Source organism: Phyllostomus discolor, chromosome 9 (genome assembly GCF_004126475.2).
Source record: "Phyllostomus discolor isolate MPI-MPIP mPhyDis1 chromosome 9, mPhyDis1.pri.v3, whole genome shotgun sequence".
Lineage (NCBI taxonomy): Eukaryota > Metazoa > Chordata > Mammalia > Chiroptera > Phyllostomidae > Phyllostomus > Phyllostomus discolor.
The window spans coordinates 89,411,267-89,438,217 of NC_040911.2; the positions used below are offsets into that span (position 1 = coordinate 89,411,267).

At 56.9% G+C, this 26,951-nt stretch overlaps 1 protein-coding gene across 1 annotated transcript in view; it reads right to left on the reverse strand.

Annotated features, from left to right (window-relative positions):
• Window positions 1-601: 601 nt before the first annotated feature.
• The window catches only part of KIAA1755 (KIAA1755 ortholog), a 34,461-nt gene continuing 8,111 nt past the window's right edge, over window positions 602-26,951 (reverse strand). The window contains exons 2-14 of the mRNA XM_028524367.2: window positions 23,733-23,930; window positions 19,638-20,988; window positions 18,937-19,134; window positions 17,167-17,290; window positions 15,775-15,868; window positions 14,813-14,899; window positions 13,388-13,504; window positions 11,621-11,719; window positions 10,336-10,484; window positions 8,113-8,251; window positions 6,722-6,844; window positions 5,982-6,203; window positions 602-2,046 (exon numbers count right to left, since the gene is read on the reverse strand). Of these exons, the coding sequence (XP_028380168.1) occupies window positions 1,345-2,046; window positions 5,982-6,203; window positions 6,722-6,844; window positions 8,113-8,251; window positions 10,336-10,484; window positions 11,621-11,719; window positions 13,388-13,504; window positions 14,813-14,899; window positions 15,775-15,868; window positions 17,167-17,290; window positions 18,937-19,134; window positions 19,638-20,988; window positions 23,733-23,930 (3,603 nt within the window). The 3' untranslated portion in view covers window positions 602-1,344. The remainder of the gene's footprint in view (window positions 2,047-5,981; window positions 6,204-6,721; window positions 6,845-8,112; window positions 8,252-10,335; window positions 10,485-11,620; window positions 11,720-13,387; window positions 13,505-14,812; window positions 14,900-15,774; window positions 15,869-17,166; window positions 17,291-18,936; window positions 19,135-19,637; window positions 20,989-23,732; window positions 23,931-26,951) is intronic.

Sequence of the window (26,951 nt, forward strand, 5' to 3'; positions counted from 1 at the left end):
ACTCTGCTACTGGTTCTGAGGCAGACAGGCCCCAAACCACACTGGACGACGAAATCTTGAGTCTTGGAAGATTCCAGAAGTCACTCTGGGCCCTGAGGTTTGTGTGGGTCTCCCTGCTGAGGAAGCTCCTGAGAAGCCCAGTGTGTCCTCCTGGGCCTGCTCCAGTCCTGCCCCCCTGCCCTTCCACGGCCTCCCGTGGGGGAGGACGTGTGCCCCACCCGCCTCCGCGCCAGGAAAATTCCAGGGCTGGGCTGCCGGAAGGCCCTGTTGGTCATGCCTCCTGGGACAGAGGCCGGCCCACGCTCCCTCAGGGCAACAATGCCACTCAGGGGAGGGCTGTGGGGGCGAGGGGCGGGGCTGGGGCTAGGGTAGTGAATGACCGTCTACTACTCCAGATCCGAGGTGTGAAGGCCTCTGCCCTTCGTCCCCAGTCCGCCAGCGCCACCTGCTGGAGGGGATCTTGCTCCTGCCCCTGTCCCCCCTCACCACCAGCAGAACCCGTGACTCTGGGCTAGGTGTGGGGGATGCCTAAAGAAAGGTGAAGCCTGGGGGTGGGGTGGGGGCTGAGAGTAGAGCCTGAGGAGACGTGGTGGGAGGGGAGAAGACAGAGAACTTTGGGGGTTGAGGGCTGTCTCTGGAGTGTGAGGACCAGACTGTGGGGAACCGTGAATCTGAGACGGGTGCGTGGCCCACGATGGGTGGGGTTGCCGAAGGGAGAGTAGAGACGCGGAGAGGCTCCCTTCTCCTCCCACTCCCCCTCCAGCCCCTGCCCTTCCCGGGACACTAACTGGTCTCCAGCAGGGGACTGGTTCTCTTTGCCCAAGGCCAATGGCACCAGGAATGGCATTCAGTTATTTGCTTGACAACACCCCCTTTATTCCTTTCCCAGACTCACCCCCTGCTCCTCCCCCAGTGGTTCCTGGGATTACTGTCGAATACACGTGCACTCGGACCCTTGTCTCGGGTCTGTTTCAATGGGGCTCTATGGCCAGAAGCCCCCCCCCCCCCAATCCCCTGCTCACAGTTCTGTCTGAGGGCAGTAATGCCCCTTGTGTCCCAAGGGGAAGCTTTGTACCCCTGAACCCCAGCTGGGCGTGTGGCCTGCTGAAGGCTGAGACCTCTGGACGGGTCTGTACTGGGGGGGAGGGAGCCAACCCCACACTTCCTGCACCCTGTCCTGACCGCCTGAGGGTCGTGTCTTCCCCGAGTTTCTTGGTGCCCGTTCTTGTGCCCTGAGCACAAGCCCTGCCCACGGAGTGCTCGGGGCACACATCCTGATGGGCTCGGTCCCTTTGCCCCAGCCCAGCACCCCCTGGAGCCTGGTGCAGCGGTGGGGGTTCCCAGCTAGAGCGAGGCAGGGGGGCTTGTCTGGGGTGAGTCCTCCAGAGACGTCTGTGAGTCTGTCCCCTCAGAGGAGGAGCTGCCGCCGGTGGCATGCAGGATCCCACTCTGCCTGGGAAGCCGCTGCCAGGAGAAGGGCAGGGCGAGAAAACGCTCAGGGCCAGGGTCCGGGGGCTTGTAGGGGCCCTTGCCTTCATCAGCCTCTCCGGCCTGGCCAGCATCCTGGGGCACAGGGCCTGCCTGGAGAGTTCTGTTCTGCCCCTCGCCGGGGGCCCAAGGAGGCCAACGGGATTTCGGCGAATGACCCAGGCCCAGGGAGTCCTGGGAGGGCAGGTCCTGCCTTCCCTTGGAAGTGGCTTTTCCGTTCACACCCTGGCCCTTGGCGGCTGTCCCCCATAGATCCAGGTGTGCCAGGTGGGCCGTGGGACCCAGCGGGCACGGGCAGTGGGCCAGGGCCTTCTTCAGGAGGGCCTGGATCTCCCCGTGTCTCGCCCGGGCCTCCTCCCACAGGCCGCGGCCCAGGCCTTCCCGGCTCAGGGAGGCCGCCTGCAGCCCCATGGCCGCGAGCTTCTCCGCAGGGAACTCGGACGACAGTCGCTGCAGGTAGCGGTGGAGGCGGCGCTGGTCCCCAGGGCTGGCCTTGTGGGCCTTGTCCAGCTTGAGCTGCGTCATCAGGTCCTGACAGTCCATGTGGAACCAGGTCATCTGGGAGACAGGAGGAGGAGGTGGGGTTCGAGCTAGGAGAGGCGCCCGGGCGCTCCGTGAGGACACGACGGACTGCATTAACAACTTGCCCCCAGCCTGTGAGGGCTGTGGTTTTCTCTGGGGATGGTGATGACAGTGGTTTCCCTCTCTTCCCCCAGGTATGCACACCTGCCACCGGGAAATGGCCCCCAGCATCCTGGGCACCTCGGGTGTGATCTAACACACCTGAGCCAGCAGGGCCTTCTGCCTAACTGGGGCTCACGTCTCCTGTGAAACGGGAGGCTGGACAAGATGATCACACAAAGTTTCTGAGAGCCGAATATTCGGATCCTCGGACTGCGGAACCCTGTCTGAGGAGCACTGAGGGCGGAGTCTGCCTCAGGTTCACTGAGCACCTGGGCTCCACGTGTCTCATGTCCGCTCACACTCAGCTGCACCAGCAGCCCATTTGACAGAGGAAGAAACCGAGGCTCAGGGGAGTGAAATCACGTGAGCAGGTCACACTTCAGGTCGGGGACGAGCTGGGATTTGAACTCAGAGAGCGTCTGCCAAGCATCTCCTTGTGCAGGAGAACCCGGCGCAGGCAGGGCCAGGCCCTTGTTGTCACCGGAGAGACCATCAGCCAGCTCAGGCCCCGCCGTCCCCTCACGCCAGCCCCTCCGCCCCGTGTTGGGGCTCTGCCTGTCCCCACTTCACCCCCAAAATGTCTGCAGGCTGCAAAGGAGCCAACACGTTCCTGGCGGCTTGTGAAAAACATAATCTTTCTCTCCATTAATTTAGAAGCCGACAGCGAGCTGTTAGGCTGTGGGGATTGGAGAACCATTTTCTCCGAAGAAACCATCTTTCCGTGGATTAAGGGAACTTGTCTTTAGATAAATGGCTTCATATTCGCGGGAGCACACGGAGCTCATGGCCGGGAAAGGGCCCCATAAATCTCCGTGAGCGGCGCGGTCGTGTTATTATTATTTAGTGCCGCGGCTGCTGCCTGCCCGCTCTGCACCCAGGGCTGGCCCCGCACTGGGCTGTCCCGTCTGCCTGTCTGTCTGGGACTCCATCTTTGAGGCTGAGCTGGACAGAGTTGGGTAACGCCTTGGAAGTCATCTTGCCCCAACAACCCTTGTTGTGCGGGTTAAAATTTGGGGCCAGAGAGGAGAGGGGGCTTGCCCGGGTCGGACAACGAGAGACGGCCGACCATAGTGGGGCTCAGGGTCAGGGTGGCCACTGCCCGTACGATTCCTGGTTCTGGGTCAGATCCACATCCCCATGTGCACCCATAGCCTCCCTCCCTCCCTCCCTCCAGCTGCCCCAGTGGGCTGGCCCCAGTGGGCTGGCCACAGTGTCCACCTAGCCCCTCTGGGCGCTGGCCTTGTGCCAAGCACTGCGGACAGGACCAGGACCCAGTCAGACCTGCTGCTGCCTCGGGGCTCACCTCACAGGTGACAGACAGGAGACAAGCAGGTGATGAAGCAGCAGGACACTTTCAGATCCCAGGGGCCCCGTGAAGCAATACCCACGGGGCGGTGGCAGAGCAAGGGGGGCTAGGTGGTCAGGAAGGGTCCCTGTGAGGAAGGGACATGCGAGCTGAGCACTGAAGAAAGACAAGAGGCCAGTCGGTTGCAGGGAAGAGATTCCCAGCTGAGGGAACAGCGAGTGCAAAGCCTCAGACCTGAGCAACTTTGGTTTCTCCAGGGAAGGTCAATAGGGCTGAAATCAGCTAAAACTGATGAGCAAGGGAGAAGCTTCTAGATACCCTTAATCCATGAGGCTACTAATAATAATACTAATATTGGTGTTAAAAATCATAATTCCAAATTTCAGCAAAGCCCAGGGTGGGGGTTACTTACATTTCATTCTCTCGGCAATTTAATTCTACCTGGTGAGTCTGGCCCTAGAGTCGAATCCCCTGGGTTGGAATCTCAGCTCTGCCACTTCCTGGCTGTGTGACCCTGGGTGAGTTCTTTGACCTCTCTGTGCTTCCTTATGCACCGAACGGGCATAATCCTAGTATCTGCCTCATAGGGTTAGTGTGCCAGGAGAACGAGGTGTAAAATGACTGGAACAAGGCACATAATCAGAACCACCGAAGCATTGGTTATTATTGTCATCGTCATCATCATCATCATCATCGACGAGGAGCGTCGGCCTAGAGCGGGGAGACTGTCTTTGAGGCCACACAACCCACGCGGCCGGCGGACGCTGCCTGGCTCTCTGACTTCTGTGCGGGTGGGAGTGGGGGAAGCCTTTGCTGTCAGGGCCCACGTCTGCCTCCCTTGCTCGCTCCCAGGGGACAGAGTGGCCTCCCAGCACCCCTGGCGTGAGTGACCGGAGTCCCTCCTACTGCCCTCTGAAGCATACCGAGTTTCCTGGCCCCGATGTCCCCTGCAGGATGGGCTGGCCTGACAGCTGGGAGGCTGGGGCCAGGCCCTTCTCATGCTCTGTCTTCAGGGGTGAGGGGCAGCTGAGGGCACTGGGTCTGGGCCAGAGATGTCGGGGTCTGGTTCCTGCTGGGTCACGGCTCTCCCAGGCTGCTCCCTTGGCCCCCTAGGCCTCAGTTTCCCCATCAGAAAATGAGAAGTTTAGGAGAGATTTAGGAGAGACGGGGGTGTTTAAGTAAAATCCTGCCTAACCGTCAGCCTTCTGGGGGACCTTGAGCCAGGCACTTTCCCCTTGGGGCCTCAGTGTGCTCGTCTGTAAAATGGAAACAACGCTGGCACCCCTCCCTCATACAGATACGGTGCAAATCCAACCGGGCAAGGTGTGTGAAGCGCTTATAGGAGGCTCTGCCACGGAGCACATGGCCGATACATAGGCCACCCTCATAATTATCATCTACTCTTCATCATCATCGAGCTGGCTCGGACATGGCCAGCTGGTCGCCATTCCCCACCTCCCTGCCCTCCTTTGGAGGAGGACATGGGGCACGTCACAGGGCATGAATGTGTCTGCATTCAAACTCCAGCTCTTCTTTTCTCCGGCTGTGTGGCCTCGGGCAAGGCCCTTCCCCTCTCTGGGCCTCAGTTTCCTCATCTGTAAAATGGTCTGATCGGCCTTGCCACATTGCATTGCCAAGAGATGATAGATGCAAAGAAATGGCGTTCCTCTTGCCTCCCACCCCCATACTCCGTGCTTGCCCCCCACCCCCACTCCACCACCGCAGCCCTCCCCTCTCCCTTACCCTCCTGGCCAGACTCCGGGTTCCTGGCTAGGACCGAGGCCTCTGTTCTGAGCATGCCACCCTCAGCCAACTGTCCCTCCTGGCCCCGCTCTCGCCACCTGTGCTGGCAAGGGGAGCCATGGGGAAGGGCACTACGATGGTGCCATGAGCTCGCTGTGTGACCTTGGCTCAGTGACAGCCCTTCTCTGATGCTGTTTCTCCAAACCTGAATCAAAGGGGCGAGCCAAGATCGAGGTTGCCTAGAGATCTGTGTGTGGAGAGAAGGCCTATGGCTTTGATTAAAATCTCAGAAATTGGCCCTGGCTTGTGTGGCTCAGTGGATTGAGCACTGGCCTGTGAACCAAAGGGTCACTGGTTCGATTCCCAGTCAGGACAGATGCCTGGGTTGTGGGCCAGGTCCCCAGGAGGGGGTGCGTGAGAGGCAACCACACATTAATGTTTTTCTCTCTTTCTCCCTCCCTTCCCCTCTGTCTAAAAATAAATTATAGTAAAAAAAATCTTAGAAATCCCAATGTTTAAGAAGCAGGCCATATCTGAGGGTCACCGGGAGGATGGCTGGTGTAGTGGGTCAAGCTGGGGTCAGGGATCAGCTGGACCTGGATTTAGGAGGGTGACTCAACCTCTCCAACTATCTTTACTTCCCTCTGGAAAATGGAAGTAATACTTTCCCCTACCCCCAGGACCGTGGAAGGAATCACGTGCAGAGCCCAGCGCTGTGTCTGGCCCGCTCCCTGCCTCCCAGCTGGCGGGGAGGGCTCACCTTCTTGCAGAAGCGGTGCAGCTGGAGCAGTGTCTCCAGGTCTGTGCGCTGCCGCTCGGCTGCCATGTAGAAGTGGGTCAGCTTGGCCTGGAAGGTCCGCTGCGTGGCGGCGAAGGCTGCCAGCTCTGGGAATTCTGTCCCGCCTGCCTCGCCGGCCCCTCCGGCGGCGGCTTCCACCTGCGCCGCCTGCTTGGACAGCTCCAGGCCTCGCCGGTACTGGGCCTGAGCGGGGAGGGAGAGGCGCCCGCTCAGCTCCCCTTAGCTGAGGCCTCCCCCAGTCAGAAGTCTCCCACTGCCCCGCTGCTGACTTATGAGACTTCCTGAGCCTCAGTTTCCTCATCTACACAACGGGGACCCACGCCTCTGCAGGGGCAGTGTATTTCACCTAGCTGGGCCCCTGCTTAGTGTCCTCTTCTTCTGGAAAACGTCCCCGACCCCAAAGTCTTATGTCCCCACTGTTTTCCCTTTCTGTCTGTTTTCCTCCTGTCTCCATCCCCCACTGTCCTGGGGAGAATCCTGAGGGATTCTGAGATAGGTTGTCTTTGGATTTGGTGGTCCCTGAAGACTTCCTGGAGGAGGCAGCGTCTAAGCTGAACCCATTATGATCCAAGCTGGCCTCCTCACTGTTTCCGGAAGTTTTCTTGTGCTTTCCCACCCCCACACCCTTGTCCTGGCCGGGCTGCCCCCTCCACCGCCCTCTCCCTGTGCTCCAGTCCTGCTCCTCAGACTTGGGGACGCACCGCAGCCTGCAGGAAGAAGTCCTCGAATTCGACGTGGGCTTTCTCCACTGTCTCCAAGCTTCCGTCCTTGGGGGTCAGCGCTTGCAGGCTCCGGCTTCCTTCCTGCTCCATCCAGTTGCTGACCTGGGACAGGGGAGGGAGGTTTGGACACGAGGGGCTGCTGGGGAGACGTCTCTTGGCCAGCTCCCCCGCCTCTCTGGAGGCTGAGGGCTCCTTGTCCCGAGCCTCTCAGTTGCTGGGCCTGCACTCACTGGCCTGGACGGGAACCCTCCGAGCTCTGGGAAGAAGAGACAGCTTTGGGGGGTGGGCGGGGGGCGATGTGCACTGTCATGGTCTTCAACTATTCAAAGGGGAGAGGACTTCCGAGTGGGACCCCAGAGGACACCTGGCCTGGCCAGCACCCTGCACAGAGCAGGGCACACATGTCTGAATGAAGTCATGGGGTGGCAAATTTCAGCTTACCCTAACCACTCAGTGTCACCCAATCATTAAAGGGGCTGCCTCAGGAGTAATGAGCTCCCCATCCCTGGGGGAGTGCAAACAGTGCTGGAGAAAAGGCTGCCTGCCGTTGAGGAAGGTACATGGGCCGGCTATGAGCTTACTGTGTGAACTGGGTGAGGCACTTGCCCTTTCTGGGCCTCAGTGTACTCAGTGGCAAAATGGGAGAGACATGAGGATTCAGTCGGGGACAGAGCAGGTAAAGTGGCTCTGGACCTCACAAGCAGAAGTTTCCTTATTCTGGGGCATCTTAAAGAATGTGTGTTCACTTACTCTATTGTTGCAAAGCCAGAGCAGCAGGCACTAACATTAGCCCCCATTTAACAGAGGGGGAAACTGAGGCACTGAGTAGTAAAGTAACTTGTCTAGGATCACACTGCCAGTAAGTGCCAGGCCAGGACTGGAACCCAGAGGGCACACTCTGCTCCACGGCCCCGAGCTCAAAGGGGTGCATTGTTTAAGCGCCTGAGGTCAGATAAAGTGGTGACAGATGTGGGCTCCAAGATCAGACCCCCCAGGTGCGTGACCACAGGCGGGTGACGGGGTGCCTCCCAGCATCGAGAAACATGCTAGCCCCTCCCCCACAGCAATGGTAAGTGGCAGCGTTAGAAAGCAATGATGCAGGCAAAGGCTCTGGACCAGGGCTTGGTATACAGCTGGTGGACAGTAAGTGCAGTTTTTGGGGTTAGGTCTTCACAATTAAGCTCTTGTTGAGAGTCACGTCATGTGCCACACCCCAGTGATGTCTGCCTAGCCCTCGAAGAACAGCCAGAGCCTCAGGTCCTTATACCAGAGCGAGTGCCCGGCTGCGGCAGGGCCTGGAGCAGGGCCTTCCCTGCGGAGGACGGCCAGGCAGCAGTCCCCACATCTCCCAGGCCAGCCTCCCCTTTCACCTGGTGGATGGCAGCTTCCAGGTGGCCCAGGCGGACTCGGAGCTCCAGCCTCCCCAGGAGGTGATTAGATGCGGTGACCAGGACATGCAGCTGCTCATCCAAGAGGCTATAGAGGGCAGTGGCTTCAGCCAGATGGCTCCTGGGAGGGAGAGGAAGGTGAGAGAAGGCCGAGATGCAGCTCCTCCCCAGCACTGCTGCCTGGCACAGGCCTGCCCCCACAACTCCCAGCGATCCCTGGGCCCTGACCTGGGTATTCTAGCTGCCAACTTGCTGTGTGATGGTGGGCAGGTCCCTAAGCTCTCTGGGTGGCAGAGAGCCTTGGTCTTCCAGGGGACTGGAAGGACCAGCAGACACAGCGGGACTTACCTAAGAAGGTATGAACTAAGCTGGACAGATCTGGGTTCAAATCCCAGCCCTGCTGCCTTCTTGTCCTGGGACCTTGTGCAAATTTCTCAGCTTTTCTGTGTCTCTGTTCTGTCATCTCTCCAAAGTGGAAATAACAGCACCCACTTCAGACTGCTCGCAAGGATTAAATCATCTAACGCCTTGGCTCTCAACCCTGGCTACACTTTAGAACCCGCCCTGAGAGCTTTAAAAGTCTCAATGCCCAGGCCCACGCCCAGCCAACTGAGTCAGGTCTGAGGGCAGCCTGGACACTCGTGCTTCCTAAACCTCCTCAGGACACGCTGGGGTGGGGGAGGGCCGCCAGGGCTGAGAGCCGGTCCTCTCGCACTGAAAACAACACGGGCTCGCTGGGCACTCAGGTCTGGCGGCGCTTGTTACTTCTATTGCAGTGATAGTGAGTAGCTGTAACACTCCCCCACCCCTGCCTCCATTTCGCAGATGGGAAAACTGAGGTCCAGAGAGAGCAAGGGACTCTCAGGCATGGCAGTTTGAACTGGAGCCCAGTCCGAGGCTTCTTCTGAGGATGGGTTTTTAAAACAGTCAAAGCCGGCAACGCATGAATGAAGGATCGTGGATGGGATCTAGAGGTGGTAACACTTAGGTAAAGGGAGGGATTGTGGGGCTTTCCTGACACCCCTTAAATCCCATCCTACCGTCCTCTGCCCTGGGTGGGGGCCAGGGAGGGAGTCTTGCTTCAGAAGGAAAAGGGAAAGAAGAGGGGGAAGGAAAGCCTGCTTGTCTGGAGGGAGTCCTGTGCTGGGCCTCCCCATCCAGCTGCCGCTCCCCACCAGTCACTTCCTTCCAGGTGAGAGGGCCCAGGGTGCGTGACCAGGATGGAAAATGCCAGCTTGCCTGACGGTGGGAGGGTGGGGAGGAAGGGCCGGTAAGGCGGGAGCTGCCAGGCCCATCAGCAGAACAAACACCCAGAGTGGATCACGTGGGACCACAGCGCCCCCTGGTGGAGAGTCCAGTGGCCAAATGGACTAGAGGGGCCTGGCGCCCAGCCAGTGAGGTGGGGACATTCTGGGAATCACAGAGCCAGCTGCACCAGGCCATGTGAGGAGCAGGGAGACAACTCCACACCCGGTACCAGGGCCCACTGCTGGCCCAGTGCTCATACCAGCATGACTCAGCCTGTGGGCACAGCACAGGGCACTGTGTTCAAGCTTCCGGGCCAGGCTGCCTGGGTTCAAGTCCTGGCCCCACCACATCCCAGCTGTGTGACCCCAGGGCAGGTCAACCTCTCTCTGAGCCTTGGCTCCTCCATTGTAAAAGGCGGATACGGCTAGGTGGGTGGTAGTGTCCTCACGGGCGGGAATTAAACAAGTTACTATTTGTAAAGCCCCTAAAACAAATGAAAGTCATCCTAAGTGCTGTTTCAGAGTTGGTTAAATAAATAAATTGTTGGAAGCTCATGCACACTTTGGAACTGTGTGCTCCAGCAGAGATAAAATATTTCCAATGGCTGCTTTAATGAACAATTTCCCCTCCCACCCCTACATTGAAGGAAATCGGTACTTTCCGGGAATATCTATTATTTACTCTGTGGCTCTGAGGTCTTCCTGGCCAGGCTCATCAGCTCAGTGTCTGGGTCAGAGAAGCACTTGGTCGGTGAGTGTGGCCAGAGTCAGGCAGGGCTGTCCCTCCACCCCAGCCTGAAGATGACCGGGGCTGAAGGAGGGCAGCAGAGAAGGGACACGACGTGGGCCCTGCAGATGCCCCCATCCTGGGCATCTGCAGGGCCCATCTTATGGGTCCCCAGCTCCAAACTCTAAGGAACAGCATGGGGTGGGGGAGGAAAAGACTGGGTGTCCGTACCTGACATCCGGGTTGAAGTCCAGCCTGCTGGCCTCCTGCCGCAGCCTGGCCAGGGTGGCTCCGCCGTCCCGCTGGAGGCCCAGCAGCCCTGGGTCCCTCAGCACGGCCTCCATCAGCTCCTTGGACTTGTTCAGACATCTGGAGGCCTCCTGCCAGTGTGGGAAGGTGGCCTGAGACCCAATCCCCACTCTCCCCCTACAACCTTCCAGGGCTCCCCACAGCCAGATCGTGTCCGGGTCCCCCAGTTTGGCATTCAAGAGCCTACAGAAGGTCCATCCTTTCTATATCTAAAACATTTCCTCAAGCCACTCCTCTCATCGCCATGGCAATCTCAGTGGTCCCAGTGCCCTCCTCCTCTCTAGCCGGGACACCCATCCTGGCCTCCTCACTGGTCTTCCTGCTATACTCTGGCTCCCCCTGCAGTCTGTTCTCTGCATGGCAGCAGGAAGGGTCCCAAAGTGCAAACTACCCTCTGCTTAAAACTCTCCAGTAGCTTCCCTGCCCACTCAGAAGGAATTCCCAACCCAGTTCCTCTTTAATACAGCCCCTGCTGTATCCAGAAGACCTTCTAGTTTTCTCCTCACCCTTCTCCCCCAGCTCATTCTGTTCCATGCTGGCCTCCATGCTGTTCCAGAACATACCAAGCATACTCCCACCTCAGGGCCATTGCACTTGCTGGCCCTTCCCCTCCCTGGAGCCCAGTCCCCCTCCTATTCCCATGCAGGCTCCTGCTCATGCTTCAGGCCTGAATTTAAGCACCGTCTCTTCAGTGAGCGGCATTTGGCACATTTCGTGGCATTTGGCACAATTTGTAACTACAGGTCCATTTCTTTGTTCACTTTTTAAAAAAATAACTTTTTAAAAAATATTTTATTTATTTTTGGAGAGGGAAGGGAGGGAGATATATATAGAGAGACATCAATGTGCAGTTGCTGGGGGCCATGGCCTGCAACCCGGGCATGTGCCCTGACTGGGAATCGAACCTGCAACGTTTTGGTTTGCAGCCCATGCTCAATCCACTGAGCTATGCCAGCCAGGGCTTCTTTGTTCACTTTTTAACAACAACCTCTACCACTGTACCACAAACCCCATGAGGGCAGGGACAAGTCGGCTTGCCCCAGGCTGGGTCCCTGGGTGCACGCAGTGAGTACCCGATAAACATTAGTCAAGTGAGTAAACGAAAAACAGGGGTGATCATGCCCACCTGACTGTCCCCCTCACTGAGCCCTTGGTCTGTGGAATTTGGGGTGTGGTGTGACTTTCCCACCCCATGCTCCTTGCTCACCTGTGCCCCTCCAGGGGGGTCACCCTTCTCAAACTCCTTGATGGACGCCTGTAGCAGGCAGGAGGCCCGGCGGAGGTCGGCCAGGAAAGGCTCCGCCTTCTGCGGAACAGAGACGGGAGAGGGGGTGTCAGCCTGGGCCAGTGCGGAGGGCGCCTTCCCCACCCAGAAGGACACAGCAGGGGCTTCGGGGGCGGGGTTCGTGGTTCTCAAGCTGCAGCTGCCTCAGAAGCACCTGGAGAGCTGGTTAACATCCACGCTGCTGAGCCCCACTCCTGTGTTTCTGACTTAGCTCCTCTGGGGCGGGGCTCGAGAATGTGAATTTGTACCAAGTTCCCAGGTGATGCTGACACTGCTGGACCAGGGACCCCACTTTGAGAACCACTGCTGCTGGGGATGAGAGAGGCAGAAGGAAGGCCTGAGCTATCCCCGGGCCAGTGGGGGTGCCTTGGGGGAGGGGAAGGGCGGGGAAGAAAGAGGAGAGGGGGAGGCATGACGCTGCAGCCCAGCTCCCTCCACCACTTACTCGCTGTGAGGCCTTGGGCAAGTTATTTAACCTCTTTGTGCTTCCGCTTCTTCCTCTGTAAAATGGGGTCACAGTAGCTCTGGCCTTACAGGCTGGCGTGAGGCCCAAAGAGTGTTAGTCTTCATCATTACCAGTTTTATATTCTGGGTCTCTAGGTAAGACTTCATTTAAAGGGAAGGTTTTAAAACAGAAATGTGGTTCGAGAGTCAGTGGATTGATTGGAGAAGGGGGCTGGGGCCCAGAGGACGAGAAGAGATTCTCAGTGCCCTTCGGTGCCACCTGAATTTTGAACGCACGGCCTATTTTTAAAACAGACGTGATTCTAAAAAGAAGAGAACCAGGCTGTAGACTGTTAGTACAGACCGGTGGTTCTCAGTGGGGGGTAGCGTTGCCCCCTAGGGCACATGGGCAATGTCCGGAGATGTTTTGGTGGTCCTGGTCAGAGTGGGCAGAGCCCAGAGGGGCTGCTAATCCTGCTACAACGCACAAGGCAGCTCCCGACAACGGCAAACGATCCAGCCCGACCTGTGGATGGTGCTGAGGAGGAGCAGCCCTGGTCGAGAGGAAGCCCCGGCAGGCCCTGGCGGCACGGTTTCCATGCGGTTTATGCTGATAATCCCGAGCACCATTGTGCGAGCCGCCCCACCCCTGGGTGCTCACCGGTTACCTTGGCTGTGAAACGCCCCCTCGAAGGGTGGCGGTGAGTGGTGAGGAGGGACGAGCACATGCAGGAAAGGAGCCCAGCGCTGGCAGTTTTCGAACGTCCCCTCTTACAAGAGGAGACATGCCTGCCGCCCCCACCAGACCCTGAGCTCCTGAGCTGTGTGGGTGCACGGAGCAGATGTCTGCATTTATTTTCCTTTCAGCTAACATCGACACAGCTCCCAGCACATGCCAGATACTCTTGTAAGCTCTTTACCCCCATTAACTCAACTACTGCTCACAACAGCCCCCTGAGGAGGTGCTATAAGTACACCCCCCTCCCATTTTATAGAGGAGGAAAAGGGCTCAGAGACGGTACATAACTTACCCAAGGTCACACAGCAGAGCTGGGATTGGAACCCAGGCGGTCAGACCCCAGAGCCTGAGCTCCCAATCACTCCTCTCTGCCCCTTCATTATAAACGTTTGCTGAGGGACTAGCTTTGAACCTGACAGTGTGGATGGATCTGTGGGGCAGGATGGCGAAGGGAGGAAGAGAAGGAGTGAGGAGGGCGCGGGGCCGAAGGCTGTGATGGCAGACACCTGGAAGAATTGCACCCACTCGCTGTGGCAGTAGGGGAAGGAGCCGTCCAGGGCTGTGGGCAGCTGGCTGGGGTCCACGTGGTGGCTGAGGGCCTTGAAGGAGGTCAGCACCTCTACCTGCAGACAAAGAAGCGAGTCAGGAGAACTGGGCACAGACAATTGACAAGTCCATGTCCAGACCTCAGCCTCAGCACCAGTCCACCTCCCACAGGTGAGTCTGGCCCTGGCCTCAGGAGTTGCTTTCTGGGCAACGGGTCTTCTCTGGGAATCCTGGGGAGTCCAAATGCGGAGCCAGACCCAGGCGAGGAATAGCAAAGAAACAGCGTCTGTACTGCCACTCCCCAGCCTGTGCCCAAGGCAGACATCACGAATCAATCACAGCACGTGCGCCCTCTGAGCTTGGCTCTTTCCCAGCCCAGCTCTCAGGCAATCACATAAACTGATTGAAGCGGGCCCTTGTCATGTAATTTCTTTATAATCCTTGTCCCATTCTCTGGTGTCCCATTCTCATGGTGTTGTTTCTCCCTTGAAGCTGTTGAGAAAGGTCACCAAATCCTAACAGTTTCCCCCCTAAGACATGGAGGAGGGGCTAGGTGACTGCCTCTCCTAGGCAGAGAATTTTGAGGTTTATGCTACAAACAGCTCCAGACACCTAAGCTTGGGACTGGGTGGATTTGTGGTTTGGGGGGACCCGCTAGTTATCCCTGGTACTCAAAGTGTGGTCCACAGACCAGCAAGTTCAGCATCACTGGGAGCATGTTAGAAATGCAGGGTCCCAGGCACCCTTGGAACTTGCACTTTGACAAGATCCCCTCATGACTCGTAAGCACCGTAAAGCTTGAAAAGCCTGTCTCTAGCTCACAGTGTGCCTCGTCCCTAACAGGGGGAAGAAGCCCTCTAAAATCACTCCCTGAAACCGGGCAGAGCACAGGGGTTCACACTTAGGATTGTTGCATAAGACACCAGTTCGAGGAAGCAGCCGACTCTTTCCTGCACAGTCCCAAGTCAGCGCTGCGTCTGAGCCAGAGATGCTGAGAGAAACTAGCGAGAGAAACACAGGAAGATCAGGAGGAAAAGGCCCCTCTGGCTCGGGCTTGCTCTGGGGCCTTGGGCCTCAGTTTCCCCTTCTGAAAAGAAAGGGGGGGCGGGGTTGGCTAGACGAAGCTTTTCACAAAGGTTTCATGCCATGTGTCGCTGTTGACCATGCTGCAGTGCCCACTGGGTGTTGCTGGGATTGCCAGAGAGAAGTCATTCTGTGACTCGGGGCAGGGCCGCAGGGTTGGGGCATCCGCGCCTTGCAATTACTGACCTTCGCTACATCGTTTCAGGGCCTCTCCTCACCTGGGACTTCTGCAGCTCATCACCCCAGCTCAGCAAAATCCCAACAACTCCTCCCTGCCCCGGCCGACACTGCCTGCCCCTCACCTGGATGTCAGGTAATGTCTCCAGCGGAAGAGCAGCCTCCTTCTCCCCCAGGAAGAGGATGGCATGGATGGAGGCTGGGTCCAGAGCCTGTAAGTAAAAATCATTTCAGAGTGTCTCTGCCCAGGCCTTCACTAAGCCACTGGGCCTCCCCACTAAGGTGCAAGCGACAGGGCTGGGGAGGGCGGCTCCCCGAGGTTGGGGTGGTGTGGTAGGGGTGGGGGGTGAGCCATTGGACATCAAGAGAGCAGCGAGCCCAAGCTGTGTTGCAAACGTCCTAAATGACCTGCCCCCTCTGGGCCTCAGTTTCCCCATCTGTACCATGAGGAGGAGGAGACCAGACCGTGAGGTAAGCATAAGCCAAACTTCCAGTTCCTCTGCTGCGAGTTCCAGCTGGTTAGGAATCTCTTCCCACCCCCAGTCTCAATTCCTGAGGCTCATGTGACCTAGGTCTAAGCCAATCAGCGTGTTGCGTTCCCCTGGTTACAGAGATTGGATGATGGATGGACACCTCAGCCAAGAGGGGTTAAGGAGACACAAAGAAACTTTTGCTGAAACTTCTGGGGGGAAAAATCTCTCACTCCTTCCTACTAGACTTGATTGAAAGGCCATGTGAATTTGGAGCTGTTGGGAACCAGAATGCCACCAAGACAGGGGCCTGGGTGAAAGGGCACCCTCCCAGGAGAACAGGGGCAGAAATGGAGCGAGAAGAACCAGATCTCGGTGACAATATTTGAGCCCTCGAATCAAGCCGTACCTGCAGTTGGATATAACCCCTGGACTGTGGAGTCAGTCACATGAACCAGTGAGCCTTTCTCTTTAAGCCCGTTTCAGCTGGGGCTTCTGCTCGCTGCAACTAGGCGTCCCTGCCTGGGGGCCTGGACCCAGCCCTGAGCCCCCTGGGCTCCGTGAATATCAGTGGCCCCTGGTTCTTGCTAGGCTGATGCTGCCCATCTCCCACTCACCTGGGTGGCCTTCAGGGCCTTGACCAGAGCAGGATGTAACGGTTGCTTCCTGGCATCAATCAGGACTGCCAGTCCCTTGGTTTTATCTTCTGGCCTGCGGGTGGTAAGCAGAACTGGCAGTGTTGCTGCATAAGCCAGGCCCTCTAGGGGAAAGGAGCTAGTGGGAGGTGCGGGAAACTGGCCGCTAGAAGCCTTGATTAACTAGTGGACTCTTCATCCTGCAAGACCAAGATCCAGTGTCCCTCCCTCCAGGAAGCCCTCCCTGATTCTTCTCCAGAGTCTATTGCTCTCTCTTCAGTGCTCCCACTGTACCTCACACAGCTCTCTCTTACACCCTAATAATCAGGATACAGCTGCAGTGGGTAAGTCATCCAGCATTCACCCACTCCTTTTGGGTGTGCAGGACTCTCATTGGTTGAAGAATCCAACTTCCTCCATATGACCATGCCCCTCACCCCGCCCCCCACCACAAGGGCTAGTTTCTGATTGGTTGAGGCCGGGATCTAATTTCTATAGCCAATGATTGGTTTAGATAGGGGCCCTGCTGACATATTTCTGGTCAATGAGACATGAGAAGTTTGTTGGGGGACTCCTGGGAAGGAAGTCTCTCCTTTAAAAAGTTCTTACAAAGAGCTGTAAGGCAGACACATTGAATGATACATTTCTTTATCAGATAAGACATTTTGAATTGGAATTTGTTACTTGCAGCCAAAACACCCTAACTGGCTCACATCGCACTCTTCAGCGATCACCTTAGATTTCTCACACTGGCCAACTGTCAGAACTTGTTAAAATACTGACCCTTCACACCTACCCACCCCCCACTGCCACCCCCAGACATCTGGCCGTAAGGGATGGGGCCAGGGAGTCTGTGGGCTTCCAGGAGCCCTTGGCCATTCTGACAGTCAGGCAGGCTGGGACCATACACCCACTGCCTTCACGCCCGACAGCGAGCCAGCTCACAGACAAGGCCAGAGGCGGCCGGCGTGGGGTAGGGCTGCGGCACTGCCGACGTGTCTGGCCACCGGCACCAGGTGTTTCATTTCACTGGAGTCCATTCCCCTCTGTAACTGGGGATGGTACCAGTTTCCGCCTCCTGGGACTGGACCGACGGACTCATTACTGGAAAGCACTCAGTGACCACGCAGAGTAGAAGGGACGCAAGTGTCTGCTATTATTATTATTATTATTGTTATTATCCTCTGAGGGGAAACTGAGGCACAGAGCGGCGACGGGGCAATGAGAAGGGGCTCTTGGAGCTGACAGCAGGGCTCTGCTTGCCCCCTACCTCATGTATGGGGCTGGCTATGCCCCTGCTGGGAGAGCAGTGTGTCCTGGGCTCCGGGCTGAGAGGTTGGAGGGATGGAGCGGCTGGCCAGCCCCGCCTCTTACCTGGGGACAGTGCACAGGTAGCAAAGCAGCTTGGTGACTTCTGAGGCCCTGCACCATGGAGCCTCCCAGGCCCCCTGGGTGGCTGACAGCAGAAGCAGGGGCCGCCCCACCCTGTCCCGACCACCTGGAGGAGAGAGGACACACATGCTCGGTGAGAATTTTGGTGCAAGATCAGGCCTTTGCCCACCCGGGTCCTTCTGCCTGAAATGCCCTTTCTCCCCACCCTCACCCTCCCTGTTAACTCTGAGCTCTGATTCATCCGTCAAGACCCCATTCAAAAGCCGCTTCCTCAGAGAAGCCATCCCTGACTTCCTCCTCTGTGCAGAGGCAGCCGCGCTCTCCTCTGGACTCCCTCCGTCCTGCGCGCCGTGCGAGGTAAAGCTCGAGGAATGGGCTCTGGGGACACACAGACACTGTCCTCCCATGGCCCCGTGTGGCCCCGTGGTCACAAGGGGTTTTCTACACTGAGTTGTAATAACTGGCTGAATGTTCTCCGCCACTCGACTTCCTGTGAGCAGAGAACACATCTGACTTGTTTCCTGCTGAGTCCGCAGCACTGAGCTCGGGGCCTGGGGCACAGCAGGTGTTCGATAAGTATTCATTGCAACGGTGAATGAATATTAAGCATAAATGATAATGCCCCCTGTGTCGGGTGCTGTTAATACCTCACCCAGACCCCCTCATCAGGCCAGTACACCCATCCCCTGCAGCCATAGGCATTGGCTGTAAATGGCTCACAGATGCCCTCTTCTCTGAAGAATTGCTCTCGGCTGAGCCGGATCTTGGGCTCACCCTGCATCCCAACCCAGGGTCAGCCTGGGCTGTGGCCAACAGACCCAGGCACCATAAGGCAGAACTAGATCTGTGGGATCAAGCCACACCCCTGCTTAGCTCCTCCCCGACCCTGCCCTGCTTCCCTCACCTGCCTTCTCCTGAGAGCAACCTCCAATCAAATAAATCGCTGTCACAAGGATCCCTGTCTCTAGCTCAGTTTCTAGGGAACCCAACCTAAGATATTCATCTTGCCTTCCTCGCTGAAGGTAGAATGTACATACAAAGGTATGCATGTTTTTGGATGGTTTGATGGATGGGTGGGTGAGTGGGTAGGTGGATGAATGGATGGATGGATGAATGGGTGGATGAATGGACATTGGATGGGTGGGTGGGTGAGTGGGTAGGTGGATGAATGGATGGATGGATGGATGAATGGACATTGGATGGATAGATGGATGAGTGGGTGGGTGAGTGGGTAGGTGGATGGATGGATGGATGGATGAATGGATGGATGAATGGACATTGGATGGGTAGATGGATGGGTGGGTGGGTGGGTGAGTGGGTAGGTGGGTGAATGGATGGATGGATGGATGAATGGACATTGGATGGGTAGATGGATGGGTGGGTGGGTGAGTGGGTAGGTGGATGGATGGATGGATGGATGTTTGGATGGATACCTAGAATTTGCTTTTATATAGACTAGGTTTACAGTTGCAAGTACATGAAACAGAGTCTGTTCTTGTATTATTAATTAACTACTGTATTATTTTGCATATGAACAACTGTAACCTAGAATACTTCTGCCCAATCCTGTATAATCCGACTTGTTCCTTGGAAAAACGAGAAACCTAAGTGTCAGGAAGGCTCGGTCCTGAACACAAGCATCCAGAACTTTCCCTGTCTCCTCCCACACTCACCAGCTTCTGAGAATGCTCAGGGGCCCCACCCCCACCTCAGGTTCCCTGCCCCTCCACCTGCCCCTATAACCCCGAGGACCTGGCAGGCACGCTATCCTGGAGTGGACCATCTCCAGGCTCAGAGCCCCAATCCCGAGCTCGGGCCCTGGCGGCTCCTCCTCCACAGTGGGGCCTCTCTCTGGAGGACCTGTAGAAGCTTCTGGGAAATCAGCCCTTTCCCCAGTCAGTGGGCCTGAGTCAGCGGCTGGGCCAGATGTTTTGGTCTGAGTTGTTCCAGCTGGAAAAAGCAACAACAAAGGGTGTTAAGCAGAAGATGAATTTTTCGGGGCTGGGGGCCGGGGAATGTCCTTCTGACTAATAATAATAATAGCGTACAACTACTGATCTCCGACTGCATGCCAGGCATTGTGCTAAGGTCCGTACTTCTGGCGTCTCTCTGAACCTCAGAACCACTCTGTGAGGCTGGGGAGGCCTCCATTGCTCAGAGAGGGAGACCTGAACTTGGAGAGGTTAAGTCCTTGACCAAGGTCACCCAGCCAGTGTGTGGTGAACCTGGGCTGTGGACTCAAGCCACCGTGACACAGTCACAGCGCCTTGCTCAGTTCCAGAGCCAAACAATGTTAAGCCTCTGGACATGCCACTCCGTGCTCTGAACTCACTCTCCGTGCTGAGCGTGAGCAGCCCAGATGGGTCTTTGTCCCAGACAGCCTGCACCACCCTGTCGCTTGACCCCACCCAGAGAACAGCTCCCCCATCCAGCCGAGCAAGCGGGCACCTTACCTTTCCCCGAGCACTTGGCCTGGCTGGGCTTGTGAGAGTAGAGTGAACACAGGACCTTCCAGGGCCCGTCATGCTGGAGCAAGGCTTTCTCTGGGGGTGCGGGGGCTTGCCTCTGCCCCTTCAAGAATGAGAACTTGAGGCCAAGAGTGGGGGATCTGGAAGAGGGGGTGCTTCGACCCGGACCAGTCACGGGCTTGGGAGATCTCCGGTTTCCCTGTTTGGTCCTCTCTCCCGCTTTGGTTTCAAGGGCCGGAGCCGCAGGAGGAGAAGCTGGGCACAGCCGGGGAGAGGAGGTCTGTTTTGGTCCAGGCCTGGGCGGGACCACATTCTCTGCATTTCCCAGAGGTTCCCCTGTCTTGGAGGCAGCTGGCTCTTCTGAGACACCTGTCCTGAGGCCAGCGGCACAGTGCAGTGGATTCTCAAGGGTGTCGAGGTAGGGCTCTGGGGGCTGGTGTTCTGAGCTGTGGGAGGGGGCTTTATGGTTGACCTTCCTCCTCAAGCCCAAAACACCGGACTCCTCCTCCGTGCCCGCTGGCTTTGCACAAGCACATTTCCCCAGGGAAGGCCCCCCACTGGCCCCCGGGAGAGGCAGCACCCTTTGAGAGAAAGGGATTTCTTTAGTCCCAGGCAGACCCTCCAGTGCCCCGACAGGACACCCATGGGACGCGTCCACCTCCTCACTCAGAGACTCTCCTCTGCTCTCTTGGGAAAAGCCCAGGAGAGCCACATAATCTCCCTCTAAGTCCTGGCTGGCCACATCGTCCACCCTGAAGGCCACCTCCCCAGGCCTGGCTTGCTCCACCTTGATGAGTCCTGGGTATTTAATCCCACATGCCCTGCCCTTATCCTTGGCCAAGCTCTGGCCAGGAAGCACCTGGCTTCCCGGGGACCTGGCCTGGTGCAGCCCTTGTGGGCTGCTCAAATCGAGCGCCTCCAGTTGAAGGGACCCACAGGCCGGGGAGAGGACAGTTGCTGCTTGGGGTTTGTCATCCACAAACTCCGGGCTGGTTATCTTGGCCCAGGGCAGAGGGCTGATCCCCTGCTCTGAAGCTACCAGGCAGTTGTGCAGCGGACTTCCCTCAAAGTCACTGTTGAAGGCCTCCAGCCACTCTTGGGTGAAAAGTGTCGGGTAGGATGACACGGGAACAGGCTTCGTGTCCACTGTGCGGAGGTCCAAGGTGAGGCACTTGACCCTGATGCAGACGGACTGCTCCTCCTGGGGCTCCACCTGAAGGTAGAAGTCGCCCTGGCGCAGCAAGAGGGGGTTGAGGGGGGCCAGGTGGACCACGACCTTGTCCTGCAGGCACAGCGGCCAGCCCTGGTGCAGGAAGAGGCAGTGTGAGTAGGGGGCCTGCGGAGAGACGGGGAGGGTGTCAGAGAGTCCGAAAGCCCCACCGGGGGGTCCGCTCCCTCCCGGCTCCAAGAAGGAACGGTGAACAGGCCAGGGCTCAGGTGAGGAAGAGAGGTGCCCAGGCCCCTCTGTCAGGGGCCTGCACATCTCACAGCCCAGAGAGTGAGCACCTCGGCCACACTCCACCTTTGGTGTCCCTTGCCTCACCCTGGTCCCGGCCCTGACCTTAAACACACTTGCTGGCCCGCTGGCCCGCTGGCCCAAGGGGGGCGAGCTCGAGTTCCAGGCGCTGGTTAGCAAGCACCTTTCCCAGGAGGATCGTTCTGCTGACACATGCTCCATTCTCCTCCCTGTCTGTCCGTCCAGACTCCCCTCACCCCGGCTCCAGCCTGAGCCCTCCACTTTGGGGGGACATGGGTCCCACAGTCTGGGTGGCAGATGCCTGCAAATCGCTCAGCTCCTTTGAGCTTCCTTATTTTCTATCTGCAAATGGGAATGATGACACGGATTTGCGTTGTTGGGCTGGTACGAGAAGTACGGGCAATGGCATGCACCTTGATATGACACCTGTGTGTAAAAGACGTGGGTTCTATAAACACTAATTCCTTTGACAACACTTACTCTGTGGAAAAGTGTGGGGACTTTCGACTGAAAAAATAAACAGGCCATTTACTGCTTTTACATCATTCCCTAACTTCTGAGCAGAGAAGTTACAAAGTGAAGTATAAACAAGCCTGAGGGAAAGTCAGGGACTCTGACCTTGAATTCGGTTCTGGGCTTGAATGCATATTATTTGTGTGTTTGTTTGTTTATTAATTGTTTATTTGCCATTAGTGGTAACAACATAGCAGGAGAAGCAAAATATTTAAAAAATTGTTTTAACGGTACATGCCAGCAAATTCTGGGTACAAGTAGACACAGCAAGTCACCCCGGAGCAGGCCTGAACCCCGTGATGGGACCCAGTGATCCGGCTTAGCCAGCCCCTTCAGAGGGCTGCGCGGGACCAGTGTTCAACAGCGACGCCATGTGGCCACAACAGAAAGAACACTCCGCCGGACTGACAACAGGTTATTCTCCACCTGGCTTTTGGAAGTCTGATTCCTGTAGATGGAGTAAATCCTGGATAATCTTGGGTAATTTGGATGTGTTTGTGGGAGGCACTGCTTCCTGCTAATTAAGCAGGTGTCTCCTGGAATTATTAGTTGGGGAAATAATGAGATTTGACCGTACTTCTACCCCAACTTGATAAACTAGTTCATATCAGTTACACTGTAGACCTGGCTGTCCAGCCTGGATAAGAACTTGGGGTTTCCGTGGCCCTGAAACCATACAGTTAACTCCACCCTACCACTTACCCACTTCTTGGAGGTGACACTAATGCACCTATAATTACAATGAAAGCAAAGTTGCCTATAATTAAAAATAAAGAAACGGGAAGGTTGCGACCCTTGTCCCTGGGAGAGATGGGGAAGGGGAAGGTGCAAATGCAGTTTTAATGGCCAAACAAAGGAACTGGGCGGCTGTGGAGCGTGTCGGGGAGAAGAAGGAGGCTGAGGGCGGATGTGCGTGAAATCACGCAGTGTGGATACGTGGAGTTTGGCTGCAAATGTTTCACAGGGGCTTCCTTCCGTAGAATGACAACGCATGCGCGTGGAGCTACTTCTACATGCCAGGCACTGTGCTAAGCATGTTAAATGAATGATCTCGGTTTCCTTCCAGTTCCAACCATCTCTAATGCTGGCGCTTAAGCCTGGACTTTTAGCTGCCACAGTGCATTTCTTTCTACCACTGAAATGATGCACATGGTCCGCATCCTTGCATTTTGCTGTGATATGTCATGTCCCTGACAGGCATCGGCAATTCAGGAAAGACTGGTGGGGCCTAAGACCCTCTCAGTGATTCTTGAGGCTGGGTGGCAGGAGGATGGGCATTAATTATTACAGCATGGCAGGGCACAGGTGGCAACCCGGTGAAGGGTGTGGGCAAGTTCCAGCAGGGGGTATCTGAGGATTGGGTCTCCAAAGGCCTCTCCCTACCCTTTTCTTGAAACAATCTCTGCCCTCTGACCACAGAAGTAAGCATGTGACCCGAGGCTGGCCAATCCTGGTACCCTACTCCTCTGGCTGCTGTGATTGGCCCAGGGATGGGCATAGGACCCAAGCCTGCCCAGTCAGGATCCTTCCTTGCAGTGTTTCTATCTGCAGCTGATGGGGAAGAGTTATTAGCTTCCTCTTCAGAGTAGGATTTGATCCCAGAACTGCCTTGGGCTCCACCTTGTGGGAACACGTAGCCCGTAAGCATGATGCTGGCAAGCAAGGACAGACAGAGACAGAGACACACAGGATCCTTAAGGGAAAGTGAATAAATTTGGGCCTGAGGCCAGACCACCCTGTCCCCTTCCGAGTAAGGACCCACCATTTACAGTTAATGAGTCTTGCCTAAAACACTTTTATTTTCACTTTGCGTCAGAAGACACCCCCCTGAGGTCTGGGTTTGAAGGGGTCTGGGAAGAAAGGCCTCAAGGGCACCGGGGAACGTCTGGAACATTCTCTAGCCCGGTGATGCCCACAGTGCCAGCCCCAGGGCAGGCTCCTGGAGCCAGGGAGCCCACAAGGACGCCCCTCATCCAGGCCTTCCTCCCCGTTAGTGAATGTGCAGATGTGAAAGACTCTTCCTAGTTGTCAGAGAGTAAAGGGCCGCGTGACCTTCCCACTCCATGTGGAGGGCATCCCTTCCGACTTACACAGGCTGCTTCACGCACTTGCTCGCACAGGCGCTTGGCCGGGATCAGGAAATCCAGGAGGAAGCTCAGCCCATCGCCCTGGAAGTCAGAGTCCAGGAGACGGAACACCTGCCCCAGGACAGTGGGCGCTGTGGCCTCGAAAGGCGGGTAGAGGCCTGCCAGGGCGTTCTGAATGGCTGTGTCCAGGGATGCGGGGTCCTGTGGGGGACAGGAGAAGAGGGTGAAAAGTGACAGTAGCAGTAATAACAAGGGTGGTGGCCACGTCCCATGACCTTCCAGGCCCCATGTGATCAAGGCTCTGCTAACTCTCTGACCTCCTCTCCTGCTCCTTCCCCTCGCTCACCTCTTCCAACCACATTGGCTTTCTCTCCTGTTCCTTCAACACCCAGACACAATCCCACCGCAGGGCCTTTGCACTGGCTGTTCCTTCTGCCTACAATACTCTTCCTCAAGACATCAGCATTCCCTCACTTCCTGCAGGTCATGGCTCAAATGCCATTCTCTGGTCCAAGGTGGAGAGGAAAATGAAGGGAAGCATCCAGGTCAGGGCTAGAGGGCAAGGGGAGGTCAGCATCCCCGAATCCCACCACCTGGTTGACCTGTAGACCTGCAGCTACCAGTGATGCTGATCTTAGATCAGACAAGCCCCAGTCAGCATGAAGTGTCTGGGTGACAATGAGCGGTGGCTGTTTTCACCACTGAGTTTTGGGGCGGTTTGTTACACAGCAACAACTGACTGATACAAATCAATATAAGTGGTCTGTGAGCTCCAGACTCATCTAGCCAGCTGCTTTCTGGATACTTCCCCCAGACGCCTATCAGACACAGGCCACCAACAGATCAGACCCAAGCCAGTACCTCCCTAACCCTACTTTCCCCCCCACGTCCCTATGTCAGTCATGGCCCCACCATCCAGTCGGCTGCTAGGCCAAGAAATCTGCTCCTAATGCCGCCCACTCCTCCCGCCTCCCCTGCCCACAAACAACCCCCAGCCATGTGCTATGCAGTCTTCTTTCCTGCAACAGCTCACGGACATACTCGCTCTGCTCTGTGCTGTCCCCTGCCCCCTCCTGACCCAGGTCCCCACATCTGTCCCACTGAATTGCCTCCTCATTGGCTTCCGACCTCTGGCCAGCCTCACTTCCAGCCGTTCTCCCCCAGCACCCCAGAGTAACCTTTCCCAAATGCAGACCCGACCCCCTCCGTCTCCTGCCCCAAACCTGAAAGGCTCCCCAACCCACTGCCTTCAGAAAGCGCCAGCCTCCAGGTCCCCAGGCCCCCCGTGGCCTCACCACTGTGCAGCTCTGCGGTCTCACCCCAGCCCTGCTGCCTCTCTCGTGCTTCTGCCACAACGACACGCTCATTCTCTCAGTCGGTCAGCTCTGGGCCTTTGCACAAGCCGCTCCTTCCCCCAGGATGCCTTCCACTTTCATACCCTCTCCATCTGGCCGGCTCCTTCTCATTCTTCAGGATTCAGGCCAGCCCTCATCGCTTCCCCGAGATGTCCTCTGACCTCCCTCTCCCCACCTCCCTGGGCCACGTGTCCCCTTTTCTGGGCTTCCGAGGTGTCCCTGTCATAGCGGCTTCCACACTGATTGTTGTCTTCCCCAGTGGACCCCAGGCTCCCCGAGGACAGGAATGGCAAGCAGAATAACGGTCCCCAAAGATACCCATCCCCTAATCCCTGGAACCTGAGAACGCGTTACTTTACATCGCAAAGAGGAATCAATGTTGCAGATGAAATAAAGGTTGATGATCAGCTGGCCTGAAATAAGGAGGTTATCCTGGATTATCCAGGCGAACTCCGTCACAAGGGCCCTGAAAAGTGCAAGAAGGTGCAGACAACGCAAGAGTGGGTGGGGAATGCGGCTGTGGAAGGAGGATCTGAGCGTTGAGAAGCCCCTGGCATTGAAAATGGAGGAAGAGCCAAGGCATGTGGTCGGCTCTCAGAGGCTGGAAAACAAGCAAACACTCTCTCCTGGGGTCTCCGGGAAAGAATGCAGCCTGCCAACACCTTGACATGAGCCCGGCGAGGCCCGGGTTGGACGTGTGCTGCATGGAACTGCAAGGTAATTGATTCACGCGGCTTTAAGTTGCTGGGCTTGTGATCTTCGGCAGCAACAGAAACGGACACGGCAGGCACTGGCCCTGTTCCTCTAGGGTCTTCAGTCCCTGGCACAGAATAGGCGCTCAGCAAATGCTGTGGAAAATTGAACAAAATGTGCCTGTCTCAACCACAGCTTTTCCATCTGTAACACAGGCAAGCGGGTCAAGGTCAGAGGTTTCCATTCTGATACAATAACAGAACCTATAGTTATGATTTTTAACTTGTAGGAAGGGTCCTGGAGGCCATTCTGGTTGGCCCAGACTGGCTGCGGGCTCTGAGTCCACCAATCCCTGAGGAATGTCAGGGAAGAGGAGAATAAATAAGAACCCTCATTTACATAATGGAGGCCCCTGGAGACAGGGGAATAAGACGAAGCCCTGGAGGAGGAGGGAGGTGGCATTTCTCAACCCCAGCAAGATTCTAATGCCAGGAAGCTACAGAACAGGGGGTGTGAGCCCAGGGCACTTAGACAAACGCCAGTGTCCCCGCGGTGTCTTTAGCACCGAAACAGTGCTGGGTACAGGGCGGCCCCCAGGCCTGCTTGTGGAATGCTTGGATGGATGCCCACAGCCCCCTCTGAAGGAGAGAGGGGCTGGCACTGTCGCGGTGGCAGGCTCAGTGGGGACGGCGTACCAGAGGCCCCCGGTGTCGAGAGAGAGCGCTGCCCCGGAGGGCCTCGTTTCAATTCACACAGAGGTGGGGGAGGGTCTTCACTTCGTTAGACCACTTGGCTCATCTGGCCTGGTCCCCTCTTTCAATGCCTCCCCCCAGCAAGGCTAGACCCCAGAGTTATTTAGCCCCCGCCCATGCAGTCCCAACGATAGCAGTGGTAGCAGGGAGTCAGAGGACCGTGTCTGGCACCCGCGAACACAGACACGCTGCGTCAGTTCAGACACGCCGAGTCAGTTTGACTGGCAGCCCTCCCCGGCCACGCCCCCTCCCCACTCCGCCCAGCTTTCCCTGGGGCAGCGGTCCCCTGGGCTCCCGTTCACTGTGCCCCCTCGGTTGGGTGCCTCCCTTCTCTGGGCCTCTTTCTTCGTGGGCACGTGGACGTGGCCTCAGTTTGTTTCATTTTGTTTTGGGAAATTTAGCCATTCGCTGCCCCCTTCATG